Here is a 17,184-nt window from a genome sequence, read left to right on the forward strand (position 1 = left end):
TAAATGTGACATGACAATATTTATTGATTCTAATTAAGGTTAAAAAAAGGTCACAGCTGTCAGATAAAAATATCTGCAGAGCCTATTGAAAAGGGAACTTAAGAAGGAAACCAAGGGAGACAGTCACCACAGAGGCACTTGAGAAAATGCTACAGTTATAAAAGGCACAAATTTATCACACACACAGCATATATATTCCTGCAACGTGAAGTCACTCTTTTTTTCCAAAACACAGAGGCAGGCACCACTGAACACTGATCTGTACATGGCCACAGGAGACACGCTAGAAGCAGCAGTCTATGACAACGCCTAAACGATTTGACTGTAGAGATACTTTGAAAGACTGCTTTGGCCACCCCGTTTTTATGTCTACTGAAGAACAGATTATAAGATCAAGGTGATCTTGCAGTGGTGGAGAGGGGAGAGGGAATGGTAGTCCATTTAAACACAGGTCAGGTGTATTTGTGAGCATTTGTAACCTGCGATTTAATGCAGTGGCAGATCTATTGTCATTCAACCCTGGCTCCCTTCTGCATCCAAATGCTTTTGGAGGACGTACAATTCCTTCTTCCTCAAAAATATTTCTTTCATGTCTCAAAAAAAAGAAAAAAAGGAATCTTAAAATTTCTGCACTTCTGTAAAGTCTACCTCAGTGAAACAATAGTCCCATTGAGGACACAGGAAGATTATTTTAAGAGAAGTCCCTAGCTTCTCCTCCAGGCCTTGGGTTCCAGTAATGGACCATGCTCAGACACATAGTTAATTATGATTCATGTCTTTGTTGTATTGACAGCAGATGTGCTATTTGGAATCAAGATCTGGACTGAGAAAAAAATGCACTAGTTAAAGACAAGGGGCTGCCTCAGATTGCACACTTACTTGTTATTGTCAAGTAGTTTATACAATTAGCTTTTAAGTACTTTGGTTAACACAGATTTTCATGCCGTGACCCAGCATCCTTTGTGATATACAGTTGCTACCAGAACAGTGTACAAGAAAGTGAACCTCTTTTTTTTTTTTTTCATACTCTTAAGAGCCTTACAAAATATGCATGGTAACACAAATCGAGTCATAAAAGACAAATACAATTATTTCCATGATTGTTCCTATTATACATTTTATGAAGCTGGTAAACTGCTGGAACTTTCATGATACCAGATTTCTCATCAAACGTGTTAATAAATTAAGAATACAGCACGACTGGTTACCCGTTAAGCCAGACTTCATTCCTCTCTTTGAAGGGTTGGCACAAAGGAACTCTTAAAATGTAAGCCAGAGCTAACAGTTCCCTCTAGCCATGGGGAGCAACTTGGGTCTCTACCTACACTTGTCAATTTTCCCGTCACACTGGCATCCACATACACAAAGTGCCACATATTCCTTTTATGTGGAAGATGTCAAGAAAACGGCAGCAAATCCTTCTTTTTAATCCCATAGTGGTGATAAACTCCTCAGCATAATCATAGCAAGACACGGCTGTAAAGACAAAGAGAGCATTCCTAATGCCTTGGCAGTCTGGGAGGAAGAAGACAGAGACTTTTGAGTGCTAATACAGATGTTGCAATTCAGATCTCCCAGCTCCATCAGATCTGGCTAGAAATCTCAGGGCATCCAAATTTAATTTGAGACCTTAAGTCGCAACTACTTTCAGTTGTGGCAGAATAACCTGAGAAATGCTTTGCGTGGGGTATTTTTTCTATTTTTGTTTCACTTTAAAACTAAGAATAAGAAAGGTTTATAACTACATATTTTTTTTTTAAATGACAAGTGTCACAAAAAGCTTTGGTTATGATTCCGTTCAGTTCTAACTATACCTAACTTCTGTTTTTCCTTGGATTTTCTGCTCCTGTGGCACACAACATTTTCTTGCTAGACTCGGTAAACCTCTGCCAGATTCAGGAGCAAAGAAGAGAGAGATACATTTTGGATGTGAATAAAACCAATTTATTCTCATTAGTCTCATGGATCTGCTCCTCTTTAGAGACCTGCAGAGTATTTCTACAACAGAAGCAGGACTTGAATTCCAAACAGTTTTGGCAGAGAACTCATCTGCAAATGCAGTAGTTCTTTCTATGTTAAGTATGTATTCGCCGTCTAGCACTTACAAATACCGGGCCAAGACTTCAAAAATGTCTTCCCAAATTTAGGTTCCTATGTTTATTTCCTGCTTGAGAATTGTTTGAGTCACTACAGCTCTGAAGTTACACAGTTCCCATTCATCTTCTGGCTCCTAATTCATTTAGTAAATAAATCACACAGAGAGTAAACCACATAGAAGCACTCCGTGGCAGGCAAATGTCCCAGCCAATTAGCGCTCTATGTGATAGAATGGGAAAGGCCATATGTGCACTGCTGCACTGTTCTTCTGACTTAAAGATCCTTATGTCTGAAAAGTTCCCCTATGCATTTTAAAAGGCTGTTATGAGGATATTCATTTGTGATAAAATCCAAGCTGCCGCTACAAGATTTTTAACTGGCACATGAAGTTAAAAAGAATGAAACCTAAGGGCCAGAAACTGATGCACTGTTCACAAATACTACAGCTTCATAGGTAGTTCAGTGAATTTCCACGGGACTATTTGGAGAATGAAGTACTACTCTGCACAAGCAATATCAGATGCTAGCCCAAAAAGACTGCCTGAAACTGGTGATACAGTTCCTCCACCGTCTGCTCACACTAGTTGCTGATATATTATTACACTTCCCACCATGGCTTTTTACTGCAATTTTTTTACATATAAATCGGCACTGGTTGAAGGGAGAAGTGCAAACAGGCTCAGAAAAATTCCAGACATCTCAAACTTCATGTGCACCAAACCCTGTTCTCAGTTATACCTGTCTCTTCCTGTTTTGTGTTGTGCAGATGTAAAACAGCAGAAATACCCAGAACAAGGTACCATCAGGTTGACACGTAGGCACCTAAGGTTTTGTGGGATTTTTGTTTCTTTTTTCTTCTTTTTTTCCTTTCTTTTTTTCACACTGTTTAAAAGGTACCAAGCTAGGGAGGGCAGAAGCCCTTGCATGTGACCATCCTATCCATGGTTCTCTTTGATCTCTCTATCATTTAGATCCTTGATTAGTTACCAGAAGTGCACAGCCAGTACAACACAGCACAGCAGGCAGACGTGGAAGTGCTAATCCCATCAATACAGCTGTTAGAAGAGACTGAGGCTCCAAATCAGCTAAGCTGTGTTCAGCATGATGCAAGTGCTGGGGGGCAGTTAAGCTGGGTTTGTTGGTTGGTTTTTTTGTTTGCCCTTTTTTTTTGGTTGGGGTTTTTTTTTTCCCTAATTCTAACACTACATTTCCAAGCCCACTGCGCTACCAGGCAAGAGACAGCCTCAAGATGTTCAGAGTATAAATTTAAAGTACATGAAAGAAAGCAAGGAGATAAGAAAAAAAATACATAAAAGGTTTTTATGGACGGCTTTGCAACTTCCTGGGGCAAGCAGAGATTAATTCATGCTCTTGCTACCTTGCAGCAACTCAGGGAGCTAAAAGAGGCAGAGAGATGTCAGACAGGGTGAAAAAAGGTTCGAAAGGCTGCGTCTGTGCATTAGCACAAGGTTCCCGGTTCACACTGGGGTCCACCAGCCTGGTCTGCCATACTGCTGTGCACATCAGCTATAGTCTGGGCCCTGCCAGTTTTCTGGGCAGAGGAGATGTGACCCGGCACAGGGACGGACTTGACTGGGACACACAAGCTCTGCCATTCCAGGTAGTGGGAACACAGCTAGGGAGGCTGAAATTCAGCCACACCGCCAAAGGCAGTAAAAACATTGTCCGTGAACTCACTGTAGGACAAATATGCCACTGGAAATGCCAGCAACCTATGGCCACACTTGCATAGCTTGGAAGGATAAATTTAGCCTGACTTGCCCCTTAAGTGCTGAGTAGGCTCTGGACATATGGGTGAAAAATAAAAACACTAAAAAGATCCTTACCAGAAATTTCCATTCACTAGTTAATTATTCTTTAACCTATGGATTTCTTTTCTCAGTCTACCACACAGGAAGGCACACGCAAATCTCTTTGTTTACAACTAGAGATGGAAGTGCCTGTGAAGACTTAGAGTTCAGGGTCTGGTTCAGATGTAAGTGTAAAAACAACTGGAAATCTCAGCAGAACAGGCTTTACAGAGGTATTTTGTTACTTCTGTTCTGAAATCTGGATAAAAACCTCCAGGTGATAGCACTTGGCAGAGTATTCTAGAAATTCAACAACCAAAAAGTTACTGCCAGAAGTAAGTTCGGATTCAAGGGATTCTTTTTCAATTTGGATCCCCTTCCTTTATCCCTCCCCTCCAACCTCTTCTCTCTACTGTTTTCTGCTCTTCTCCAGACCTGATCTGATTTTGGAGACAGGGAAGTATATGCCAAAAAAACCTCACGAAGAAAACTGCTCAAGTGTGAGGGTTTGCATTGGCACCTTTTTCAGTTTTGAACTAGAAGTCCCTTTTTGTAGGCAAATAACCCAGCCACAGCCACAGAGGTGAAGAACATGGAAAATCCGATCAGCTTTAGCAGTCCTGGCACAGATGGCAAGTTTCTCTCCCAGAAGGTTGTAGTGATGGGCAAAGCTGGAACATCCTGTGGGGAGAGCATCCATTATCAACATAACATCTCCACTGCAAGAGGCAGGATGAAAAATCGAGAGATTCTTGCGGCGGAAACAGAAGTGGGTTGAAGCAATTCATGTTATCAAGAAGTAGTGTATTAAAATTTTTTGCTCAGTTAAAGGGAAGCAGAGGCACATGGAAAGGATTCACAGCAGGGTTAAAAAGTGCAGTTCTCTCTGATCCTGCATTATAGAGTTGCCAGATAGGTGCCCCCTCTGAGTTTCTATCATGTTCCTGTTTAGGGAAGGGCAGTTTTGGTGAGTAAGGGGAAGTTTACTGTGGCTCTGATTAAAGTGAACTTAAATAAAAACAGCCAACAAAATTTTATCTCATCAGCAAAACCACAGGAAAAAAATAATCCATTTAATCTACAGAAAGACTTACAATTGATTCAGGTTCTGGCTTCCAAATTTCACTGTCTGGGATTTTCCTCATAGCAAACAGTATCTGAAAATAAATAACATTCTCTAGTAAGTACCATTCATTCTTTATAAGTGAAAAAGAGCTGGCTTCGATTTTTGTTTTAAAATGGCATTATAAAGATAACAATTGAGCATATAAATCTCTGTGTATTCAGATTTTAAAAGAAAATTCAACATTTGTAAAATCCATTTTTGGAGAGACCTGATACTTAAGAAGACACTCCTCCTAGTGGAAATTAGAAACAGTAACAGACGCTTTGTTAGTCCATGAGAGCTATTGGAACTCCACGAGTCCCATGGGAACAGGGTAATATGAATATGATTGAGAGTTAAACGTACACTAATGGCATAGTGAGGCATGCATAAACCAGCTACTGCATGGGCAAGCTATATACCCATGAGTAGCTTGCTTTGCTAATTTTACCATGATGTAGGAAGAGGAACAGAATCCTGTGAGTGATGAGAGACTACCACTTTCAGCCAGAGAAAAGCAAGATTAAAAAGAAAACCTTCACAATGGAAAAGTAACCATTCAAAGTACCAAAGATACCAGAGATCAGTAGGATGGCAAAGATTATCTGAAATGACAGTCATGAAAGACAGTATGATTAACTTCTACAGTAAAACAAAATGGAGGTAGTGATATTAATGTTTTTCCTATTCCAGGCACTTGTAGATTTAACAAGATTAGCTGTCTTTTATGACGAGCTTTTATTCTAGTCAAGATTCACAGACCCCATCAACTTTTCAATACAGGAGAGTGAGAAACACCCTTGCACTGTATTTTAAACATATTTTCCTTTCATAACTAAACGAGGAAAGGAAAACAACAAAATTTTTACCAAACTCACTTGCCTACGACTCTGCTGAGGCCTAGGAGGTCTGCTCTAATGCCCTTACATTAGGGAGGGCAGGAAGCACAACCTCTGGAGGTTTTCAGGAACAGGTTTGGTATAGCCTTCACATATGGGACAGCTGATCCCTGTCTTTTGGGTTGGTGGTATGGGCTAGATGAACTCTCCAGATCCCTTCCAGGCCCATTTCTCTTCTACGACTGTTGTTTTTAGCCACAAGGTTCCCTTCAGATCATAAAACAAAGATGAAATTTGTTTGCTGCTCCATAAACGGTAATATTCATGAAAATATTTGAGGAATTGGCATTTTCTCAAAAGCAAAATATTTAAGTCCTTGTTTGATGACTGTATGTAAGGCTGCCTCACTGATCTATCCGTGTGACAATGGTATTGTTGGAAACAGTTGGGGAAGGGACTGGCTTGGTCTGCAGAGCTGCAGAACTGAGCTGTTCCTCATGAGACTAGCAGTCATGATTTCTCAGTATGATGAATAGTAAAGTGCCCATTTGGAGGGAAAAGTGACTAGGTGAGAGTTTGGGATTTCTCTTCAACAAGAAACGATTTCATTTCTGGAAACAGAGAAGAGTTTGACGAAGTTGTCAGAGCCTTTCCCAAGCATTCCAAATCTAAGTGCAAAACCTTCATCCTTTTTGCAGTCTATCCCCTTCTCAGGGATTTGCACCAAGATTTCAAAATGCCTGAAGCTGTCAACGCTCAGTTCCCATTTCATCGCCAACCAAAACACCCTTCATTTTCCATAGGATATTTGACAGTGCTCCCTGTTTTGGTCTTGTGTCTGTACCTCTCTGGCTGCTCTTTCTCCAGCCTGCACAGCCCCCTCCATGTATCCGCTCCACTCTGTGGCTGTCTCTGTGCCAGCGAAATAGATCCTGCCAACGGGCTGCCGAATAATCCTGGAGGGGGACAGCAGTAAGTCACATCAGCCGTATCAGGAAGGATAACTGAAATCCTTGGGTTAATATTAGAATTAAAGTGCTTTAAATAACAGCGAGCACTTAAAAGGTAGTAACTTTGTGAGTTGAGCTGGAGGGAGAGCCTGCATTGCATTTCATTTTACAGTCAACACACCACTGTTCATATTTTCTAAATTATTTACACTGCTCGTAGGTGTTAAGGACAATTAGTTAGAGATGAGACTTCTTCTATGTCACTATTTTAGCCATGTAGTTAGATTATTAGTGTCATAAATACCAATGCTAGGCATTACTGGCACAGTGTAGCATTCTGAAGTACATCCCCATGATACCTAAAAGTAGCAAGTGAATTAAAAAAAAAAAAGATATTTTACTGTATTTTTCCCAGAATTTGCAATAATTATCACTAAAATTACTTCAAATACTATGGCCCCCATAAACACTTCATTACAACTGCTTTATTCCTCTCAGATATTTTTAGATTGTGAAAACTTATACTTCAAAAGCAGGGCTATGCTACTATATTAAAAACTATGTATCCGAATCCAATCACCGCTCTGACTAGTAAGCCTTTTCCTTTTTGGTAAATCTTCCTTTCATGCAAAAACTTATGTCAGAGAGGACTGTATACAATGGCACACTAATTACTATATTAAGCCTTGAGTGCTAAAAGGAAAGGAACAGTCCAAAGAAATAACTTTTTACTGTTAAAGTTGGCAAGCATTAACTCTTTGCCAGTATTTATAAAACACCAGCTAAAGATGCATCGGAAATAGTAACACCGATCTCATATACCCAAAGCCAGTTTTGTAAACAGATTGCGAAAGCTTCCCCACTCCCTTCCAAGAACCTACTCAGCTGTATTCACCAAATAACAAAAGTGAATAAAACCCCCTAATGATACTGTACTCATCCATCACAAAGCCCAACTGAGACAAGTGGAAGGTTCCAATATCTGTTCAAAATATTCCCCAGTGGTCTTAAAGGTATAAAGCAAAGAGTGACAGAGGATTTATGACCATTTCTGAGGATATTTATTAACTTGGTCTTATCTTACTACTCCAAAGCCCACTATAAATAGACACTGTACCTTCCATACTGAGTCATTATGCCCGGTGGGAAGTAGGCTGTGTAGCAGCCCCCAGAATACTGCTCTTCACACCAGTTCTTCTCTTCATAATGCACTGCCTGTAAAACACAGATTAATTCACTCAAGGAAAGGACAAAGTCCTGAGGAAGCTAATAAAAGAACTGAGGAGACAGCAGAGAAGAATAGCTTATGATTTGTTGCATGTCAATATCTGACAAGATGAGCACATTTAAAAAGTCTCTTAATGCAGCACGGATCCAACACAATAAACCTTAATTTTAGACACTGCTAGCTATTTTTAAAAAACCACCTAATCTGGCCACTGTAGAACATAATCCTCTTAATCTGTCAATGTAAATTTATGCTTTGAGCCATGTAAAGCAAAATTAACCTCTGGTGTACACAATGTACATATTACAATAGCTGTAATATGTACATTGGATACAAATACATACTGTTAAAAATGCAAAGTATGGCACTTGCACGGTTCTGTATACAATATCGTTCTGTTTAAAATTATGTAATCCCAAGCTTGGTGTCTATAACATTTAATTTGCATAAAATTGCCCTTAAAGGATAAACGGTGTTGATCACAAGCTAAGTGCGAGATCACACAAATCCTATCATTTACCATTACCGGGAAGAGAAGGCAAGGGAAAGGCAAAAAGCCCCAAGCACATGCAGCAACAGATCTTAGCAACTAGTAAGAGAGCAGAAACATCAAGCTCAACATAGACTGAGAGGGAAACGCAAGCCTGTCACATGTGAAAACAGCTGAGATGTATGGTGGTAAGCACTGTGAATGCCCCCATGAAGCTGGACAAGAACATATCTCCCTTTTAACTCTTTCATAAGCTCATTCTTCTCCTCACTGTCAAACACAACCCAAGACTTGCCACAACCTTTTCTCCATTCCTCTACAGATGGCAGCAAGTGCTCCCGTAATGGGAACCTTTTCCAAATTGCTACACAGCGCTGCAGCAGAGCACTGCTGCATTCCGGTTTCATTCTGCCCTTCTCCAGCTCACAAAGTCTCACAAGAGATGCCATGGTTTACATTTTGTGCTTACATGTAAAGCTTCCTCTGATCCCAGAACCTTTGCATAGAGCTCACACAGCCTCGTCTTCCTGCAAGAGAAAAGCAACAGAAGACTTCTGTTTAAGGAAAGAGAAAACAAACCACCTCTCATCTATCCTGCTTTCAAGAGAACAAGTGTTAATATCTCCTTCAACTTGAGGTTCCAGCTCTTGGGGATCTATCCTAATTGCTAAGCCTCTGGATCACTAGAAATAACTCACTCCAGCTCCTGTGATGCGTAAGTGCTGGTATTACCAGCAGTTATGCAAGCTGTTCCCTTAGGACACCTCTAGCAGCCCACATTCATATATTATCCAAAGGTTCTCTGGACTGTCAGAAAAAGACAGTAGTAAGGCATTGCACCTTTTTGTCTTGGCATACAGTCTGACTTATGGATTGTTCCTACAAAGACACAGGTACTGATAGCCTGAGGCTCTCAGGGAATCAGCACTTTATTTCTGTATCTACAAAATCTCCTCCTGTTTTAGTTTATGAGTATATAAATCCATGAATACACTTCATTCTGTAGGAAACCCCGAAGTGCAATTAAGTTTGTTCCTACAAGCTTTTGGGTATTACTCTTTACCGTTAGCCGCACTGCACCAATTCCCAAACACAAGAAGATCAAGATGAAATAATGGTTAACAATTATGAAAACCAAACACAACACTGGAAAGACGTTTACTTCTGGAATAAAATCCTGTGCTCCACAGAATGCTGTGCTGGGCACAGAAACACAGCAGTCCCAGCTCTCTAATTGCATGGGCGACACTTGCAGATATATCAGCATAAGGAAGCCACATCTATACTGCTGTATGAAGCAACGCAGCCATACCCACAAGCAGCTGAACTCAAGGAATGCTATAGAAAGGGAATGAAGAGAGAAAAAAAAGAAAACAGGAAGACCTGAAAGGCCCTGAAGAAGGTGTCCTCCTGCGCAGGTTGGGGTTTACTACAGCTCAGGGAGAGCTGTGGCCCTGGGGCCATCTTGCTGCTGGCAGGGGGGAACGAAGAAGCCCCGTCCCTGTGCCCTGGGCCTGAGGACAAGGGTCAGCCTGCTTCAGAAACAGGAATGCATGGTGGTGCAGTGACTGGCCAGGAGGGCTCAGAGAGCTGCAGGATCTATACATGAATAAAGCCATTTAACAGCAGTCCAGCAAAGCCTCTGCTGAGGTCTGCCCGCTGCCCCTCACAAATGCCCACCGGCTCCTGCTTGCAGGGCACGTCAGTAACATCACGGGGCTGCATGGGAAAGCGAGTACCACCTTGGGACCCATCTGCTTCTGCCCCTCCCAGCGCCACGACAGGGGTGAGAAGCACCCCTCTAGATCTGCCCGTGCCCTGCCCTTTTTCCATGCGTGACTTGCAGACCCTCCCAGGAGCCTGGAAATGGCATACCAGGGGCTGGTAGGGATCCGCATGTACAGCCAGCTGCAGGGCTCCAAGAAGGTGCAAGTTCACTGCTGTTTGCTAACTACATTGCAAATACAGATAAAGTTAAAGATAGCCATGCAAAACAAAATATTAAGCTCCAGGTCAAGGGCATCCTCAGATTCTTAAGAAATTTCGACCTTGGAAGGAATTATCCATCAATAATAAGGTATTATTTGACTCAAAAAAAATGCCACAGAAAAGTAGTTTTCTAAAGGATTGAATTGTACCAACAGTAATCTATCACCAAGGACATTCCCTCTAATAAGAGCAATCCTTGCAGATGCGCTGGTCTTTCTCCAACATCTGCACTTTTTGTCCTACAACAGTTTAAATAAATACTTATTCATGAATTTACGGTTAATGCTAGCACGGAACATATGGAATATGCAGTGAGTAAAATCCTTTTTTCTTGGCTTTGGACTTGGCTGTGAAATTGCCACCAGCACTAAGTAAGAGGAATGTTATGCCTGCAACTACCTAGGCAGGGTCTTGCTGAGAGTTGCACCATGCCCAGTGTGGAAGAAGTGCACATGCAGAGACTCAGCTCTTATCCCTGATCTCTTATTCCACGGCAGTGTGTGATGCCATCACCTTTGCTGCAAAGCTGTGAAAGGTAGGGTACAACCTCACCACTGTAATTACTCATTGGCACCTGGCCTGGGAAGACCAGCTGGAAGGCAGCAGTGAGCTTTACTCCCTTCATTCTGGCTTAGGCTGTAAAACGGTTTCCATCCCCTCCCACAGCTGCTGTTCTCAGACATGATTTAGGATAGCTGCCATGGACTCTACATCCTGCTCTTCTCCATCCTCTGCAGCATGCCACAAGAAGCCTCTCCTCCGAAGTGATCCCTCCCTGCAAACACAAACTGTTTGTGCCCTGAGTGTACACTGGGAGAAGGTCCGGGTTCACACTCTGCCTTCTCCCAGGCCCCAATTTCCACTGGAAGGAGCCTTGTGCTCACGTTCACGAGAGGAGCTGCAGCCCAGCCCAGCATGTCCCTGCCTTGGCTGGCTGCGCCAGGACTGCAGGAACCAGAGGGGTACCCCCGCACCAGGCGACATCTCTCAGGTACCCACCCAAGCATATTTCACAACCATTCTTTACCAAAGCAAAGTCCTTCCTAGTCTAAGGTTTAGCCCTCAAAAGACAAGAGTTCAAAAATCCTTTTATTTAAAACCTGGCCATAGGCAGCAGCAGAGTCAGAACACTGTGCTAATGCTTTTAACGCGGTGCCTTGCAAACAGCCAGCACAGCCCTCCATTCCACAGAAACTCTTCTCAAATAGTGCAAATGCTCAGTTGTATCTAGTGTATTGACACACAGCATAAGACACCATTTGGTGTTTACGATGGCTTAAAATGCTGGGCACACTGGATTTCAGAATACCTATGCTACCTTTATCGCCAGTCACCTGCTGTGGGTCTGTCTCAAAGCCTGAGTGCAGAGGAAAAGGCTGCCTTGTCCATTCCTGCCAAAATTAAAAGTACTCTGTGGTACCAGGCTGTCATTTGAAAAGGCTGGGACATTAACAGCCCCATTTAGACCCATTATTCACAGACTGCTAGAATACCTGCAAAGCTAATCTGAGATGACTACATTTTCTCTAGTTAGACTAGCTATTACTGCAAAAATGTTTACTTGGACACAGTATTCCTTGTGGCATGCTTCAAAAACAAATGTGTTTTCTCCACATCAAAATAAGGCTCTCTTTATGTCCACACTCTCTACTTGTAGCTTTAATTTGATCAGATACCACGAATCAGTGCGATGGAAAAAAACTCACTACTTCATAAATTCTACTTTAGAAATAAACCTAAGAGCACTATTGTACATAGAAATTTGTTTCAAGAAGACAGTAAAAAAGACCTTCATCTGTGACTGAAGGGCACTTTTTTCCCCCCATAACTGAGGGTAGAGAGGTGGAAGCAGCTTTTTGACCCTTTCACGATGCTGAGGCCTCGTTCATGGCAACTATAGCTGCCTCAAGGTTGCACTACGTTACAGAAAGGAAAGTACCCTCCACAGTGATCAGAAAAGTCGTCAAGCAGAGTGGCCAAACCTGTCCCTTCTGACAAGCTTTCAAAGAGCTCAGCGCACTTGCAGGAACACGGCGGAGGGGGATGAGGCTGGCCCTGGACCCTTTCCAGCAACAGCAGCAGAATATTTACATTACTCTCATATTCAGCAACTTAGAGCAGTTCTTACACTAGAGTCACATAAGCAGAGCAGCCCTGCTGGAAAATGAGAACAAGGATCAGAGATTTTCCAAAGGGCAGGGACTGGCTACCACATCTGCTCTGGTTTGTGGGAGTTCTGCAGGGCCTTCATCCAAAACCAAGTAAGGTATCTTCTTCCTACTGTCACAAGGTTACAGACAACTTCCTTCAAATCAGGGCATTTTTTCCTGCTCTGGTCATTTATAACAACATTTTTACTCAGATTCCACGCAGATCTCCAGTCTTTGTACTTACCTTTCTTCTTTTGTGAGACCTGTCAGTCTTCTACACTTCCGAGCAAGGATGAAGCTGTAGGAAGACCACAAGCAATTTACTTCCATTATGTTACTACATCTCCTGCATTATTTAAAATGCCAATACCTTACGATGGGATGCTGTGAATCACAGTATTAGCTTTTGGGTCTCTACCCAAAATATCCATTTCACCTCTCTGTGTAATGCTATACGCTCCACTTGCTACCTGCAGGACTCACTGTGGAAGGAACAACTCTAAGATTCAGATTAGACTATTTGTATGATACAAATGACCCAATGACCGTAACTTTATACAGCAGTGGGTGTAAGCATACAGCAACAAGAGGTGAAGCCTGGGATTGCACTGGAAATTGTTGTTTAATAAACTTTCTAAGACTGATCATGCTCTCTGGCTGTTTAAAGAAAAAAAAACAGAAAAAACCAAAATATAATTCTAGAAAACAGATTTTCATTTAAATAACTGGAAGATTTGGGGGAGACAAAACATTTGGAGAAAACTTTACATTTCTGCAATCATCCCCTTCTTTCTTCTTCTTCCTTTCCTCTACTGCAATTTTGTACTTTGCCATTCAAAAAGGCAAAGACAACAGTGAGAAAAGAAGAAAAAAATGTAATTTTTTTTAAAAATGGCAATTAAATCAGAGAACATTTTTTGCAAGAAAGAGATCATAGAATGTATTCACCACACACTGAGGAACTCAACCCTTTAAATATTTCGAAGTATTTCCCTTCAAAAGTAGCAGGTTTTCCATTTTGATTGTTGCCTCTAAAAATAAAAAGGCATTAACTAGACACTTTCTTTGCCTCTTACCCTATTATGGCAGGAAAACTGCCATCAGGCTTAGTATCATCAAGTGTTAAACCAATTGCAGCATCCTCATCTTCAATGATCATGGTACCGCAATACCCTGTTAAGCACAAGGTGGAGAAGAACTTAGAATCCATGTTTCCAAATGCAAGAACAAGCTTCCAAGAAGTTATGAAACACTCAAAACTTCACTGGAAAGAGCTCTAAACAACCTGCTCTAAATTCACCCTGTTTGAGCAAGGCATAGACTAGACCACATCAGAGGTCCCTCCCAATCTCTATTATTCTCTTTTTCTATGATTCTAACACAGGGAGATACAAAAAGCAAAAGAAAAAGAGAACAAAAAAAATCAAAACAAACCACAAGTGACCCCATCAAGTGACAGATTAGCACACAGCTCCCTTGCTGATCTGCAAGGCAGTGTAGCATTGCCTTGAGTTAGAGAAGCGCTAGATACTCTCTAGAAGAGAAAGTTTAGATCTGAGATGTGCTGACAATTACCAATCCTTTTCAAACACCTTTAAAACAGAAAGTCCATGAAGTAACCATTCCTATGGTTGAATTCATGACAGAAAAATACATTATTCTGCAACCCGGTTAGCAAGGTAATTATTAATTGCACTGCAACAGATTGCTCTCAGATACTGAAGATGTCCAAGTGTCTCCACTGCAGTCGTTTCCATATTACAACATTTATGTCAGACATAGAAGGAGATACTCATACCTTGCTTTGAAAACACAATTGTTCTTAAAAGCAGCTTTGGAAGAAAGTAAGTTCTTAAAAGAACAATGGTGTTAGCAATGCACAGTACACAAATCATGAGTTCTATTAGGAAATGGGAGTCACCTCTTGCCAATCTACCACAAACTGAATAGACAGATTATGCCAGGATCCAGAACTCCTAAAATCATTCACAAAGATGAAGGGTGGATGACATTTGTAGACAAACACAGGCGTGGACTCATTATAACCAGTGATGAGAAATGGGTGCTATTACATTAGAGCTTGTCTTAGATTCTGTAAGTTCTAAAAGAGAGCTGAGGAATCATGATGGAAGTGTTCAGCATGTAAAGGGAGTCCAGAATGACTAGCCCAGCTGGGTACGTCTATGTGAAGACACCTTCAATTAATCCTGCCCAATGCATTCAGACGGCAGAATTTTTGCACACTGATAACTGATGGGATAAATCCTCTTTCCATCACTCATCACTTGTACAGTAACATACAAGTGGGAGAGACTCATCTCATACCCAGGTGCCACTGAAGGAAAAGGCGAGGGCAACAAAGAACAATCAAGGCAATAAGAAACAGGCATGAGTTCTCCCTTCATGCCTAGCTCCTTTTTATTCCCCTCATCCACCCTCTCTTCCCAACTGACCTCTCAAGTTTCTCAAACAGGGGAAGGCAAAAATGGCATAGAAACGTATGACGTTTCCTCACAAGGTCCAGCATCTACTAAACACAGTGTCTACTCCGTTACCAAGTACCCTCTTCCCTCTCTGTCACAACTATTCCTTTCAATTAAAACGTAATACCCTTCTTCCTCCAGAAAGTTTCCTTATAGTACACAATGCACTTGATGACTGAGCCCATGGGGATTCGATTGATGAGCTGGTTTCTCATTGGGGGTAATGGTGGGTTGAAATGAATCTTCAAACCAAGAGCCGGGGGAATGGCACTGATCACGTATTTGCCCTGGAAAAGAAATTATACATAAGCCAAACAACTTCTCAGAATCACAGAATCACAGAATGGTAGGGGTTGGAAGGGACCTCTGTGGGTCATCTAGTCCAACCCCCCTGCCGAAGCTGGGTCACCTACAGCAGGCTGTAGAGGACCTTGTCCAGGCGGGTCTTGAATATCTCCAGAGAAGGAGACTCCACAACCTCCCTGGGCAGCCTGTTCCAGTGCTCCATCACCCTCAGAGGGAAGAAATTCTTCCTCACATTCAGACAGAACTTCCTGTGCTTCAGTTTGTGCCCATTGCCCCTTGTCCTGTTGCTGGGCACCACTGAAAAGAGCTTGGCCCCATCTTCCTGACACCCACCCTGCAGATATTTGTAAGCATTTATTAGGTCCCCTCGCAGCCTTCTCTTCTTCAGGCTGAACAAGCCCAGCTCCCTCAGCCTCTCCTCATAGGAGATGCTCCAGTCCCCTCATCATCCTTGTAGCCCTCCGCTGGACTCTCTCCAGTAGCTCCTCATCTTTCTTGAACTGGGGAGCCCAGAAATGGACACAGTACTCCAGGTGAGGCCTCACCAGGGCAGTGTAGAGGGGAAGGAGAACCTCCCTCGACCTGCTGGCCACACTCCTCTTAATGCACCCCAGAATGCCACTGGCCTTCTTGGCAGCCAGGGCACACTGCTGGCTCATGGTTAACCTGTCATCCACCAGGACACCCAGGTCCCTCTCTGCAGAGCTGCTCTCCAGCAGGTCCGCCCCAAGCCTGTACTGATGCATGATCCACTACTTCATCCTATGTATATTGCTCTAATGATTTTGGCAGACATCTGGGGAGGCTGTAGGGTGTATCTTCTGAAGCAATTTTGGCATTTAGCGTAAGAATTGCAAAACCAAACCCTCACAAAATCCTGGCTGTTAAACAACAAACAAGCATTATATAAACAGCCATCTGTTCCAATGATAGGCAGCTGGTCTTTCCCCAGCACTTGAAAAAAAAGCCAGTGGAAAAATATTCTGTGCTACAAGAGTCCCTTGGCCTCCCTTCTATCTGGGCTCCTCCAGTTACAACTTGGAATCAAAGCCTGAAATGTTTTTCCACAGAAAGTTTATTACTAAGCTACATTTTTGTGTTTATCTTACAACTATCCTTCAGTTTGGAAGGTAACTGAATACTAGAAGAGCTGCTAGTGAAGGAAGAATTCGAATACACATTTTACTTTTCAGGCATTGCTTTAAAGCTCTATCATTGCTATTACTTGGGGACAATGAGAAAGTGTGACTTTCTGTTATAGTCACTTTAATCTCTGCTACTCTTTTGTATAGGATTTTGGAGAAGTCAAAAAGGAAAAGCTAAAAGTTTTCTAGCCATCCTGGCACAAACACTTGTTTAAATGTTAAGAGGTTTCATTACCTCATATAATTCATGATCTAAGGTTTCCACTATGACACTTTCACCCGACTGGTCAACGCGGACAACTGGCTTCCTCAGCTTCACCCGGCTTCCCAGGCGCTCCATTATCTTTTCACTGATTTGGCCAGAGCCCCCAACAAACTTCCTCTCCTGAAACACAGAAAACGACAACTCAGCAAAGCAGATGCAGCAGCGATGCACGTGAAGCAGGTACCATGACAAACATAGTGCTTAGCATTCAAAACAAATCCCGTTCTTCTGTTGTTATTGGTTGTGGTTTAACCCGTCAGCCAGGAGCAGACAGCCGCTCGCCCACTCCCCACCTCCAGCAGTGGGATAGGAAAGAGAATGGACAA

General features: G+C 42.2%; 1 protein-coding gene across 2 annotated transcripts in view; it reads right to left on the reverse strand.

The window, feature by feature from the left end:
• Positions 1-17,184, reverse strand: part of LOC104327733 (amine oxidase [flavin-containing] B) — a 54,617-nt gene continuing 37,433 nt past the window's right edge. Inside the window, exons 7-16 of one of the 2 annotated variants that reach the window (XM_075430887.1) lie at positions 16,829-16,978; positions 15,270-15,429; positions 13,736-13,832; positions 12,904-12,957; positions 8,990-9,047; positions 7,920-8,017; positions 6,697-6,808; positions 5,003-5,065; positions 4,429-4,589; positions 1-1,476 (exon numbers count right to left, since the gene is read on the reverse strand). In XM_075430887.1, the coding sequence (XP_075287002.1) occupies positions 4,434-4,589; positions 5,003-5,065; positions 6,697-6,808; positions 7,920-8,017; positions 8,990-9,047; positions 12,904-12,957; positions 13,736-13,832; positions 15,270-15,429; positions 16,829-16,978 (948 nt within the window). In that variant the 3' untranslated portion in view covers positions 1-1,476; positions 4,429-4,433. Of the gene's footprint in view, positions 4,590-5,002; positions 5,066-6,696; positions 6,809-7,919; positions 8,018-8,989; positions 9,048-12,903; positions 12,958-13,735; positions 13,833-15,269; positions 15,430-16,828; positions 16,979-17,184 lie in introns of both variants that reach the window. The other variant, XM_075430878.1, reaches the window with a different exon arrangement.

This window comes from Opisthocomus hoazin, chromosome 1, assembly GCF_030867145.1.
Source record: "Opisthocomus hoazin isolate bOpiHoa1 chromosome 1, bOpiHoa1.hap1, whole genome shotgun sequence".
NCBI classification, from domain to species: Eukaryota; Metazoa; Chordata; class Aves; order Opisthocomiformes; family Opisthocomidae; genus Opisthocomus; species Opisthocomus hoazin.